Here is a 12956-nt window from a genome sequence, read left to right as displayed (position 1 = left end):
TTACAGGCTACAGTAAGGATAAGGAGAGTAGGAAGGACTCAGCTAGAATCCTGCTGTCAACTCTTCTTTGTAGAAGAATGATCTCTTTGAGGATAACTCATTACAAAATAAAAATCTCTGCTATTCACCATGTTTATGGGTCTCCTTTTTTGTCTTCACTAAATATTTTCTCAGAAATTTAAATTTAAATTTTGCTTAAAAAATTAAATATTAGAGACATACATCTGTTGCAGATATGTCAATCCCAGTCATTCCACCTTCGTCCTGTGAGGTGTTAGGCATACGAAAGGTGAAGGCTCTGCCATCCCTGTTTTCATGTGTTAGGATTTACAGGACGACATTCAGAATCGTGCCGCCTCATTTGCCAGTGTTGTCAAAGACATTGAAGGGTTCCTGGAAGAGAACCAGACCAAGCTGAGCCCCCAGGAGTTGACAACTCTTCGGGAAAAACTTCATCAGGCGAAGGAGCAATATGAGGCTCTTCAGGCACGGACGCGGGTGGCCCAGAAGGAGCTAGAGGAAGTAGTGACCTCAGCCTTACAGCAGGAGACTGAAAAGGTAACCAGACTGCTGTGACCCTTGGTATTTTTCAAAAAAGAAAATATTGGCACCTACACAAATGAAAGGTGATGAGGAGGAACTGCCTTACACAGAGCATAGAGTCATGAAAAGGGGCTGTTTCAGGAACAGGTCTGTGAGCCAGTACTTTATTTTCATAAATATTCTGAAGAACTTTAAGTCGGGAACAATTGGTAGGAAGTTTATATTACAAAAAAAATAAAAAATCTGGCATTCTGTGTATTTAGTATTCTGAATAATAGGAAAATGTCAGAAAGAATTTAGTGAGGAAGGGTGGTACCCTGGGGAGGAAAATGCAAATGGCATGTTTCTTACATGAATCTAGACTGGTGATCCAGGAGTGTGGGAGGAAGTATCTGGGGAGTCTCCAAGCTTTTTCACTGTAGTTTCAGGGGGATCGTGGCACTGGGGTAAACCCACGAGAAGGTGAAGTCTCAAATGGTCTTCTGCACCCCACTTGGCACTGGCAGATTGAATTAGAATCCTTTGTCCAGCCATGGACTCTGACGCTAACAGGGAGGTAGAGAAAATAGAAATAAGTTACCTGAAGATGAAGTCTGAACTATGTGAATGTATCCCTTGGCATATCCTTTTTAATCAATTAAAATACTTGAGGAGTCATGAAATCGTTTCAGTACTCAGTGTTCTGTTTGGCAGAGGAAAGGATAGGGGAAGTCTGTATTTCCCTTAGGAAGACGCAGCCAGGTAATTGAGTATGGCTGTGTTATCTCTTACCCTGCCAAGCCAGTGTATCACTTTTGCATGCCTAGAAAGAATGCCGAGAGGCCTTGCTGGGGTGTCAGGATTAAATCACCTCTTAATAAAATAAGGGCCTTTAAATCCTAGGATTCCCCCCCCCCCACCTTTTTTAATTGATTTTAGACAGGAAGGGAGAGAGAGACATCAATGTGAGAGAGAAACACCAATTAGTTGCCTCCCGTGTGAACCCACAACCTAGGTATATGCCCTCACCAGGAATCGAACCTGTGACCCTGTGGTGCATGGGACAATGCTCCAACCAACTGAGCCACACTGGCCAAGGCTCTCCCTATCTTTTAAAGCAGTAAGATATACACAAAAATCTAGAGATTATTTTCAATAATTATTTTTTCAACAGATTTAGCTGCTCGTTCTTTTTTGTGGGTTCAAAGATTGACTATACCCAATCTTAGAGCTTCTCATTTTCTTTAGCATAAACATTTCCCTCTTGACTTCACCTGTAACCTATAATAGCTGAGTATCTAAGGCCTTCTCATTAGTCTCCCTTTACTCCTTGCAGAGTAAAGCAGCAAAGGAACTGGCAGAGAACAGGAGTAAGATCGATGCTCTCTTGGATTGGGTGGCTTCAGTGGGGTCACCTGGTGGACAGATGGAGCAGCTGTCAGGAGCTAGCCTGGAGAAAGGCGCCTTGGATACCACTGACGGCCACATGGGCGTGAACCAGGCCGCAGAGAAACTGGACAAGCAGTATGAGAAGATGAAGGTGAGGATGTTGCTTGCCCTCACTGTGCTGGGGACTCCCTGAGCAAGTCACCAGTACCTCCTTGCTCCTGAATCCAGGGAGCACCTCTCAGTTCATATTCTTTGACGTCTCAGCAGCTTTGGCACTTGAAATACTCACATAGCACTACTTCACATAGCACTCCTCTGCCCTTGATAATCTGTATTCCTTTCCCCCAGGCACCATTTCACATACTGGTGTGCTTTTAACATAGTCCTAGACTTGCTCTCATCTTTCAAAATATACTTTCCTTTGGTAGTCTCATCCATTCATGATACTTCAATTACCGTTTGTACTAAATAATTGTATATATATATGTTTGTCTCTAGTCCAAATGCTGTCCTGAGCTTCAAGCCATTATATGAATCTGTCTTTCTCTTGACAAGTTGGAATCACAAGCATCTCAAACTGAAAAATGGAATGCCTATTCATTATAATACCCCTCTCCTGATCAAACACATTCTCCTTCCTGTATTAATTGCCTGAATTAGACACCATTCAAGCCTCCTTTCCCTGCCTCACTGTCCCATATTGAATCAGTCATCAAATGCCATGTTGCTTATATCTCTTTCACAGGCAGCCACACGTCTTCATCTCCGTTGAGATATTATTGTAGTTTGGACTTGTATTATAATAGTAGCTTCTACTGGTCTCCTTGCCTGTAGGCTTTAATCCTCCAATTCATCCCCCACACTAAGTAATCTTTCTAAAATGCTATATCCTTTTAATGGCTTCCTATTTTACTCATGAAACCATTTCTTTCTTACTATTTCTCTCTATTCATTTATTCCTTCATTTAGCAAATATTGAGCATCTGCTATATGACAGGCATTGGAGATAAATCAGTGAACTAACCAGATAAACCGTCTCCTGGGACATTAGCTGGCACATGCAGGCACATTATATTGCGTGGTTGAGAGATAATGATATATTCAGGGCACTTTAACACACGCATCACATATTTCAGTAGTGCTACCTTCCTAGCACAAAAAATTTGGTTTAGCTGGAGTGCTTCTATTGAACGGCTTGTGTGGACCGGTGCCTATTGTGTACTAATAGGATTTCTGCCTCTGGCATGCCCATTCTGTGCTTGGAAGGTTCACTGTAGTGTGTCCCCCAAAGCCCTGGCACAGAGCAGAGATGGTTCTGCTGTCCTAGGAGCCTTCCTGACACCTCTTGCTGGTAGCAGTCAGTCAGCTTGACCAAGTAGTATTTCCATCCTAGGAAGGAAACGGCCTTACTTATAGGTGGATGGGTTGGAGGATGAGAAGGGAGCATCGGGATGGTACATAGACAGGCTGTGGTACTAGATGCTCCTTACTAGTTATTTGAGCAGGATATGTTTCTCACCCCAGCTTCCCTGAGAGGGTGTTGGAATCTGAGGCTATCAGATTACGGTTGATACAGGTTGAAACCGGACAATATTCTGAAGAAAAGTAGGCTTAGTCCTTCTCTAGGTAGTTGCATCAACAATATAGGTAGTTAGGAACACTGAGTGAACTCCCTCTGACTTCTCTTAGACTCGGGAAGAACATTGTTCGAACAACCACTACTGTCCTTCTTTCACTTCTGTTCCCTGGAAATAGAAAAAAGGTCCACATGGAAGCATATGGAGACAGCACAAATTACCTGTGCTGTCCAGAAACACAGCTCACTCTCATTAATGCATAACTCATTTACTTATTGCATTAATTTCCCTAGATCTTTCCTGTTAGGACAGTCTCCATAGATAATTGACTGACATATTTCATAGCTAAGAATTGGCAATTGTCCCATGTATGGCTCACCCAGCTTATTCTCTCCTTCCATTCATGTGGGTAATTATGAGTTGGCCATTTGTACCTTCTCTTAGACTTAGGATGATTTAGTGAAGAGAGTCGGGTCAACAATTCATCCCTTAACTACCTGCATGACCTTAGTCAGTAGTACATCTTTTTGGTATTCACTTAACCCCATCTTTAATATGGATATTTTATCGTCTTCCTACATTGTAGATTGTGCAGCAAATCAGATGAGACAATACATGTAAAATATCTTTGAAAACGTTAATATTCTGTATGTGTTAGTTCAGCTGGAATATGGCATAATGCTTAGAGAGAGAGATTGGTGATTTCTGAGCAGCTATAAAAGTGGCCTATGAAAATCTCTCTCTACTTCTAGTTGTAGACATAACCACATTGTTGTGGTGTCCCTGCTAATTGTCCTTTGTTTGGGGGGATTTTTTGCCAGGCCCATCACCAAGAATTGCTATCTCAGCAGCAAAATTTCATCCTGGCCACCCAGTCAGCTCAGGCCTTCCTGGACCAGCATGGCCACAATCTCACACCTGAGGAACGGCAGACACTGCAGGAGAAGCTAGGAGAGCTAAAGGAACAGTATGCGACTTCCCTGGCCCAGTCAGAGGCAGGGCTGAAGCAGGTGCAGACACTACGGGATGAGCTGCAGAAGTTTCTGCAGGACCATAGAGAGTTTGAAAACTGGCTCGAACGGTCTGAGAAAGAGCTGGAGAACATGCACCAGGGAGGCAGCAGCCCGGAATCCCTCCCCTCCCTGCTAAAGCGGCAGGGGAGCTTCTCGGAGGATGTAATTTCCCACAAAGGAGACTTGAGATTTGTGACCATCTCAGGACAGAAAGTGTTGGACACTGAAAACTGCCTGGAGGAAGGCAGAGAGCCATCAGCAGCTGGAACCTTAGTGAAGGACAAGCTGAAGGATGCAACAGAGAGATACACTGCTCTCCATTCAAAGGTATGGGAGAGGCTCCTGGCAGCCTCTGGTGAACCGATCGTGGCAGCCCTCACACAACTGTGGGTGGTTTCTGAGATTTAGAAACCTCAGGACACAGGGAATGAGCTAATTTGTATATTGACCACAGATAGAGCGTCTTTATGAGCAGTGCAAAAATGCAAAACATGAAGGCTCACGGCTAGTGCCCGATCCTAGCAATATCAGCCGCGCGTCTCACTCCAGAGGTGCTGGTGGACGTGCTTGCCTTCTGTATCATGACCAGCCCACAAGGGCTCCTCGGAGACATAGCACAGGGGAAACTTAAACCCAGTGCACAGTCTGTATTCCTGGACAGAGCATCGGGGGTAAATCAGTATCTTCCTATCAGAGAACTCGTTTTAGCTCCTAAGGCATAGAATCTAGTCAGTTCTTCTCACCCGTCTTGTGCTTTGTATCAATACCGCTAACCCTCAGAGAGAGAATTTTTTCAGTCCCATTTCTCTTGCAACCTGATGCATATTTCTTTGATGGCTTATCATACAACTCACTAAATCTTCCCCAGTGTGTAATAGAGTTGAGGTGAATAGAATGGATCAAACGATGAGGAACCCACTCATAAAAGGTAGTTGCTACTTATCTATCCATGGGCACCACCCCTAACTGCATCCACAGTGAGTTCCCTGTAACAGAGCCCAGCCTCTCTCTGGACTGTGCCTAGGATGCTGCTGCCTTTGGCCTGGCCTTGCCTAAGCTTTCTTCCCCTCCTTTCTCTGGCACAGTGTACACGCCTGGGCTCTCACCTGAACATGCTGCTAGGCCATTATCAGCAGTTCCAGAGCAGCGCTGACAGCCTGCAGGCCTGGATGCAGGCTTGTGAGGTCAAGGTGGAGAAGCTCCTCTCAGATACTGTGGCCTCTGACCCTGGGGTCCTACAACAGCAGCTTGCAACAACAAAGGTAAGCCAGGACACAGGCTGTTGTACTGCATGGCTTACAGCACCCAAAAGTAAAGAAAATACTGGCCTTTAGGTTAAAAACAATGGTTGGGATGCCTTGGACAAGATCTCATTCCTAAACAATTTATTCTAATATCGGTGGCTCTAGTTAAGCTGAGAATTATTCTATACAGCTTATCATACAACTCACTCTGGGTCCTAGAACCAGCTCTGATTACTCACTAAGATGTTTTTCTTCTGTCCTTTTTCATCAACAAGCAGCAGTTGCAGGAGGAATTGGCTGAGCACCAAGTACCTGTAGAAAAACTTCAAAAAGTAGCTTGTGACCTCATGGAAATTAAAGGGAAACCAGCCCCAGACCGCAAGCGTGTTCAAGAAACTACAGGTATGAAACAGCAACAGGCATAGTGCTGTCTAATTCCTAGTATATACCTCTGTTCCGTAGTTGATCCCATTGTGTTGTATAGATATCTGGTGCTAGCTGGGTGCTGAGGATATAAACGTGAATAGCTCACCCGCTCATGAACTTTATTCTTATATTATTGAAGGACCTTTGCAATCTGGCTTCAACCCCTTTCCCCCAGACATTCTGCCTTCTAGATACACCCTACATCTTTCCTTTCCCAAATAAACTAGTCATTTCTTCATTGCTTTAATCCTGACGTTTTTCCTGTTGCTTAGCTGATAACATTAAATGAGGGCTTCCCATACATGATGAACTTACTCATGCTTCAAGATGTAGCCAAGAGATTGCTTCCTTTGTAAAGTCCTCACCACCACCACCACCACCACCACCTCCCAAAAGAAATAAAAGATAAGAAATAATCGTTTTTCTTTCAGGCCTCTCTAGTACTCTTTTTTTTTTTTTAACTTTTAAAATATTTATTTTTAAATTTTATTTTAGGGAGGGAGGAAGGGACAGATAGAGAGAGGGAGAGAAATATTGATGTAAGAGAGATACAGAGATTGGATGTGCCCAACTGGGGATTGAACCTGAAACCTAGATATGTGCCCTGACGGGGAATTGAACCCATGACCTCCTGGTGCATGGGATGATGCTCGCCAACCACTGAGCAACACCAGCCAGGGCAAGTCAATTAAACTTTTTTTTTTCCTCTCTCTAGTACTCTTTAGTACCACTATAGCACTTAGGATTTTATTTTCATGGTTAGTTGTGCCTTCCTCTGCCTGCCCTCTCTTTCAGAGTCTTAGGTTTGAAGAAGGCAAGGACTTTATCACAATTATCCATAGTCCTCAGTATCTAGCACAATTTCTGGCATGTAGTAGGTGCTAAATAAATAATGTTTATGGAATCTGGCTCAAATACTAATGTTCTTTAAGCTTATTACTTCTGTTTGTCTTGATGTCTGTTATTATAATTAACATGCAACTTAAAACATTTTTTTTTTAAGCACAACACAAAAATAGTCTCCACTCTCTCTTTTCATGGCCATGTTTTTCCAGATTCCATACTTAGCCATTTCCAAAGCCTCTCCTCTAGCCTGGCTGAGCGCTCTGCTCTGCTGCAGAAGGCAATTGCCCAATCTCAGAGTGTGCAGGAAAGCCTGGACAGCTTGTTGCAGTCCATCATGGAAGTTGAAAAAAACCTGGAAGAGGAACAGGTGGCATCCCTGTCGTCAGGAGTCATCCAAGAAGCCCTGGCCACTAATATGGTAAGACCTCTACCTCAAGAGTTTGCATAGAGTGTATTTGCCATGTTCCATAATCGCATCACTTTGAAAAAGTATCAAGAGAAGAATTTATGTTCACGAATCTTCTGATGATGAGACTTAGACATGATGACTAATCCATGTGAAGATATTGCTATCCAATTTCCAAACCATTGTTAAACTTCAAGAACAATGGCAATAGCAAGGTCATTTGGTGGAATGGGTTAGAGAACTAGGAGGTTGAGATATGTGATGTTCTGAAGGCTCATTTCCAATCCTCCAACCCTCCAGAGGAGATAAACGTGTAGTTATTAGAAGTTTGTTTGTTTGTGGCTCAGATATCCTAGAATAAGTAAGCCAGGAGCTGACACATCTTCTTGATGACAGAAACTGAAGCAGGACATTGCTCGGCAAAAGAGCAGCTTGGAGGCCACTCGTGAGATGGTGACCCGATTCATGGAGACGGCAGACAGCACCACAGCAGCAGTGCTGCAGGGCAAACTGGCGGAGGTGAACCAGCGCTTCCAGCAGCTCTGTCTGCAGCAGCAAGAGAAGGAGAGCTCCCTAAAGAAGCTCCTGCCCCAGGCAGAGATGTTTGAACATCTCTCGGAAAAGCTGCAGCAATTCATGGAAAACAAAAGTCGGATGCTGGCCTCTGGAAATCAGCCAGATCACGATATTGCACATTTCTTCCAGCAGATCCAGGTGAGGCTATACCTGCCAAATTGACAGAATAAAGGGAAAAGCAGGGCAAGGAAGGGACCAACGTTTACTGAGGACATAAAATGTCAGTCAATATCCTGGAAACTTCACCTACATTATCTTAAAGAATTATCACAACCATCCTGCAATCTAGATATTGCTTGTCCATTTTTTAGAAACATACCTAGATTTATTTTTCGCTCATACTACATATTCAACCTAAATCAGTAGGATACTTAGCTTATCATGGTCAGTGAGGGATTCAAGTTGATGGAAACTTCATCCTGACAAAGTTTTTATGAAGTTTTCACGTTTGATTTTAATATGTTGATTTTATATTTTGGTAACTTACTGAATTACTTCATTGTTTGATTTAGTTGTATTGTTGACGCTCTTGCAAGTATACTTTCTTTTTTTTTTTTTTTTTTTTTTTTTTTTAAATATATTTTATTGATTTTTTACAGATAGGAAGGGAGATAGAGAGCTAGAAACATCGATAAGAGAGAAACATCGATCAGCTGCCTCCTGCACATCTCCTGCTGGGGATGTGCCCGCAACCCAGGTACATGCCCTTGACCGGAATCGAACCTGGGACCTTTCAGTCCGCAGGCCGACGCTCTATCCACTGAGCCAAACCGGTTTCTTGCAAGTACACTTTCATATAATGTGAAAATGTAGTTTTACCTCTTTTTCAATTTTTTAAAATATATTTTTATTGATTTCAGAGAGGAAGAGAGAGGGAAAGAAAGAAACATCAGTGATGAGAGAGAATCATTGATCAGCTGTCCCCCTCACGCCCCACTCTGGTTCATAGGTCAACACTCAACCACTGAGCCATACTGGCCAGACTCTTTTTCCATTTCTATGCCACCATTTTCTCTTACCTGTATCTTCAGTAGTGGGGAGAGTGCCTGTTTACTGAAGAGGTAGCCTGTAGAAGCTTAGAGAAATTTAATAACGTAAGAGCACAACCTAGTAAGTGGCAAAGCCATGATTGAATTTCAGGTCTTTTCCACTCAGAACCCTCTATTCTTTTCATTCTGTTATACCACCTGGGTATTGTTCATCTTTTAGTGTGTATTTATTTATAAGGATCAGAGGATTTAATACATTTCCTGTTTGCTTGACAGGAGCTCAATTCGGAAATGGAAGACCAACAGGACAACCTTGATACTCTTGAGCATCTGGTCACTGAACTGAGCTCCTGTGGCTTTGCACTGGACCTGTCTCAACACCAGGACAGGATACAGAACCTCAAAAAGGACTTCACAGAGCTACAGAAGATAGTTAAAGAAAGGTGAGTTCCCATATGTGTTGGTCAGTATGGGGAGCTAATTTTTTCTTGCTGTTGAGTGAAATTATTACCTCACCATTCATTACCAGAAAAGAACTCTGCTGTGGCCCAGCCGGTGTGGCTTAGTGGTTGAGTGTTAACCTATGAACCAAGAGGTCATGGTTCGATTCCCAGTCAGGGCACATGCCTGGGTTGCAGGCTCGATCCCCAGTAGGGGGTGTGCAGGAGGCAGCCAATTGATGATTCTCTCTCATCGATGTTTCAATCTCTCCCTCTCCCTTCCTCTCTCTGAAAATTAATAAAAACATATTTTTAAAAAAAAGAAAAGAAAAGAAAAAAACCTCTGCTACAGAGGGATAGACGATTTGGAAAGTGTCTCTTTCAACCAAAGCTACCCAATCTACTTGATGTTCAGTGGTTTTTCTATTACTAAATGATGAATTCCTTCTGAATAATGGGGCTCAGTTCCCTCTCTGTACCATCAAAAGCCCAGGTCACCTGGACCAAACAGAACAAATTTGAGGCAGCAAGTAGGATTGTGGCAGGATTTGAAATAAAGAGAAAAATTGGAGACTTCTCAGACATAATTAAGGGTTATATTGGCACTCACCCTGCTTGTTTTGACAACAGTTATTTTTTATTATTATTAATCCTCACCAGAGGATATGTTTATTGATTTTAGAGAGAGGAAGTGTTACAGAATTTACCAGGCAACCAAAAAATACACAAGAGTACCGGAAATACAGGAAAACCCCATTTATTTTCAGATGTCTCACATGTACTGGTACAGTGACTCAGGGGAGACTGTTTCTCTCCAAATCCTGAGCCAACCAATATGGAGGAAGTTTCCCTTTGTACCCTTTTGTTTCTTTGTCCCCCAAATATGGATGGGACTTCCGGACCTTTCCCAGGCTTTGCAAAAAGCCCCGTGTGTTGGGATGGGGGCCATGAGACCACACCTAAACGCCTGGTGCCAGCACTGATAACCTCCTCTGGGGGTTGTGTATTGTTCATGGTTTATGGCCTCTAAAATGGGAGCACTTAGGTAAACAGGTCTTGCAAAACCAGATAATTAAGGAAGGCGTAGTGACTAGACGATATAGGCTAACAGGAATGTGCATTAGGTTACTGGCACAGATTTAGATTACTAGCCCCCCCCCCCCAAATGTCTCATTTTCCCCATCAGAAGGGAGAGAGAGAGAACATGAATCCGTTGTCTCCCATATGCACCCCAATCTGGGATTGAATGTGCAGCCTAGGTATGTGCCTGATTTGGAATCAAACCCTCAACCTTTTGGTGTACAGGACCAACTGAGCCACCTGGCCAAGGCTTCACAACATTTAAGTTGCTGTTTTTGAAGAGTGTCTGGGTTGGGTTTTTTTTAAGGCAAACATGGGAATATATATGACAAAGGTGGCTGATTTCAGGTAATCAGCTCACTGTTGAAAAGCCATGATTCCTCCACTAGAACACCTCGCGTGGACTTAAGAGCTGATGAAGATTTTTCTCTTGGTTTAGCCATAAATATAATCTTGATTTAGCAGATGATGGCCTTAGCGACTAGACGCAGGGGTTCTCAACCTGTGGGTCGAGACCCCTTTGGGGGTCGAACGACCCTTTCACAGGGGTCGCCTAAGACCATCCTGCATATCAGATATTTACATTACGATTCATAACAGTAGCAACATTACAGTTATGAAGTAGCAACGGAAATAATTTTATGGTTGGGTCACAACATGAGGAACTGTATTTAAAGGGCCAGAAGGTTGAGAACCACTGGACTAGAGGCAAGTAGTTGCTCAAATCAATGCAGGTAATTTAGGGAAGGAGAGAGGGATGAAGGCCAGGCAAGCTTTGCTTTTCTTCCCCTATTCTGACGCCATTTCCAAACTTAATTCCAAATTGATTTCTCCTTTCTCCTGGATTTATTTTATTCCCTAGTGTATTTACTCTAACTTCTCAGAGCCTCTTGTTTTAGCATTTTCCTTGTTAAAGGAATTAGCATTTTAATTAGGCCTTGAAAGAGTCCAATACCTAAAAAGTATCAGAGCTGGACTTAAGATCCACAGCCTGCATTCCTTCCATTGTATCATAGAACCTAAATAGCAAGCTCCCTGTAGTTTTTCTCCCTTTCACTTTAGCTTAGAGTAAGATTGAAGACTCCTTTCCCCAGAATGTCCAAACAAGGGCAACAGATTCCTTAGTTTGATGCTCTCCTACATTATATGTGGTTGTTTAGCCAAAGCTGCTGTGGAAAAGATGATGGGAAGAAAAGAACTGTTAGGAAATGATTCCTAGAGTCCCAGAATGAACTTAGTTTTAGTTCAAGTTGACTTTACACAGCTTAGTCTGGCAAGTAACAGAACCTCTCCGTTGACAGAGAGGAAGATGCATCGTCTTGCCAGGAACAATTGGATGAATTCCGGAAGCTGGTTGGGACCTTCCAGAAATGGTTGAAGGAAGTTGAAGGAAATATTCCACCTGCAGAGACTTTCATGAGTACTAAAGAGCTGGAAAAGCAGATGGAACACCTGAAGGTAGGTGAACAAAAATATCTCCAGGAATTGGGCTAGACAGCAGTTTAGAAGCATATATGGACTCATTTCCAGTTATGGTGGGAAAGTGGTGTGAGAAATCCAAATTATCCATCTACATTAGAACTGAAAGTCCTACCTACACCTACCCCTACCCAAGCACTGAGCACCAAAAATCTATTTAAAAACCAAAACCAAAAATATAATTTTGGAATAATACCTCTGAAGTTTCAGCTGTTCTTGGATACCTCTCACACTATGGTAGGTCATAAAAAAAATTTGTAAAAGTCCAGTTTTTGAGTAGCTTAAATTCTCATTGTATGTTTGAGAATTAGACAATTATATGTGAGCAAGTAACAAAACATATGATCAGGAAATCGAGGACATAATTAGTCCTACAACTAATAAAGGAGATGGTATAATGAGATGGTTGGGAGGTAGTTTCAAGACTAGGACCCTTTTTGTCCCATCCCCTGAAGAATCCCTCTGTACCATTTTTTATTTGTAGTCATTGGGCCTCTGCTTATACCTCTTACACATTCTTCTTTTAATTGAAACCAGCCTCCAACTAACTCTTACACATTTGTCCCCATTGTCTTAGTAAAGCAGGATGATTTATCTTGAACAGATAAGAGTTTGATTGCTTTCACAGAGTCTGTTCCAGGAGCATTTGCTGTAGGGAAATTCCCTAGAGCAGAGGTTCCCAGTTTCTTGGTTCACAATACCCTTAGTGTTTCAAGAAATGTTTCATGGCAACACAAGGCCAAAAACAACAATAAAAAAACCTCACTTGCCAAGTGGTCAGGTCCAAACAACTTAATAGTAGTTGTTCACATGGTGTCCAACAGATGTCACTGTATTTCCCTCAAAATTTTAAAATATCCTGTGTCAATACATAATTCAGTAACTGTAATCCTTTGGAATCAAGCCTGAGTAATAAAGAATTGACAAGCTGAGACTTGATAAGGTTCAGTCTGAAGCTAGGCTGCATGA

At 42.6% G+C, this 12956-nt stretch overlaps 1 protein-coding gene across 6 annotated transcripts in view; it reads left to right on the top strand.

The window, feature by feature from the left end:
- Positions 1-12956, top strand: part of MACF1 (microtubule-actin crosslinking factor 1) — a 167666-nt gene that overhangs the window by 55911 nt on the left and 98799 nt on the right. For all 6 annotated transcript variants that reach the window (XM_023762771.1, XM_023762770.1, XM_023762769.1 and 3 more), the window contains exons 37-45: positions 325-558; positions 1859-2062; positions 4310-4828; positions 5587-5763; positions 6024-6147; positions 7227-7435; positions 7820-8137; positions 9265-9431; positions 11810-11966. In XM_023762771.1, coding sequence (XP_023618539.1) covers positions 325-558; positions 1859-2062; positions 4310-4828; positions 5587-5763; positions 6024-6147; positions 7227-7435; positions 7820-8137; positions 9265-9431; positions 11810-11966 — 2109 coding nt within the window. The remainder of the gene's footprint in view (positions 1-324; positions 559-1858; positions 2063-4309; positions 4829-5586; positions 5764-6023; positions 6148-7226; positions 7436-7819; positions 8138-9264; positions 9432-11809; positions 11967-12956) is intronic.

Source organism: Myotis lucifugus, unplaced genomic scaffold, assembly GCF_000147115.1.
Source record: "Myotis lucifugus unplaced genomic scaffold, Myoluc2.0 scaffold_260, whole genome shotgun sequence".
NCBI lineage: Eukaryota > Metazoa > Chordata > Mammalia > Chiroptera > Vespertilionidae > Myotis > Myotis lucifugus.
Note: the sequence above shows the minus strand (reverse complement) of the source record. Positions and strands in the feature narration are given on the sequence as shown.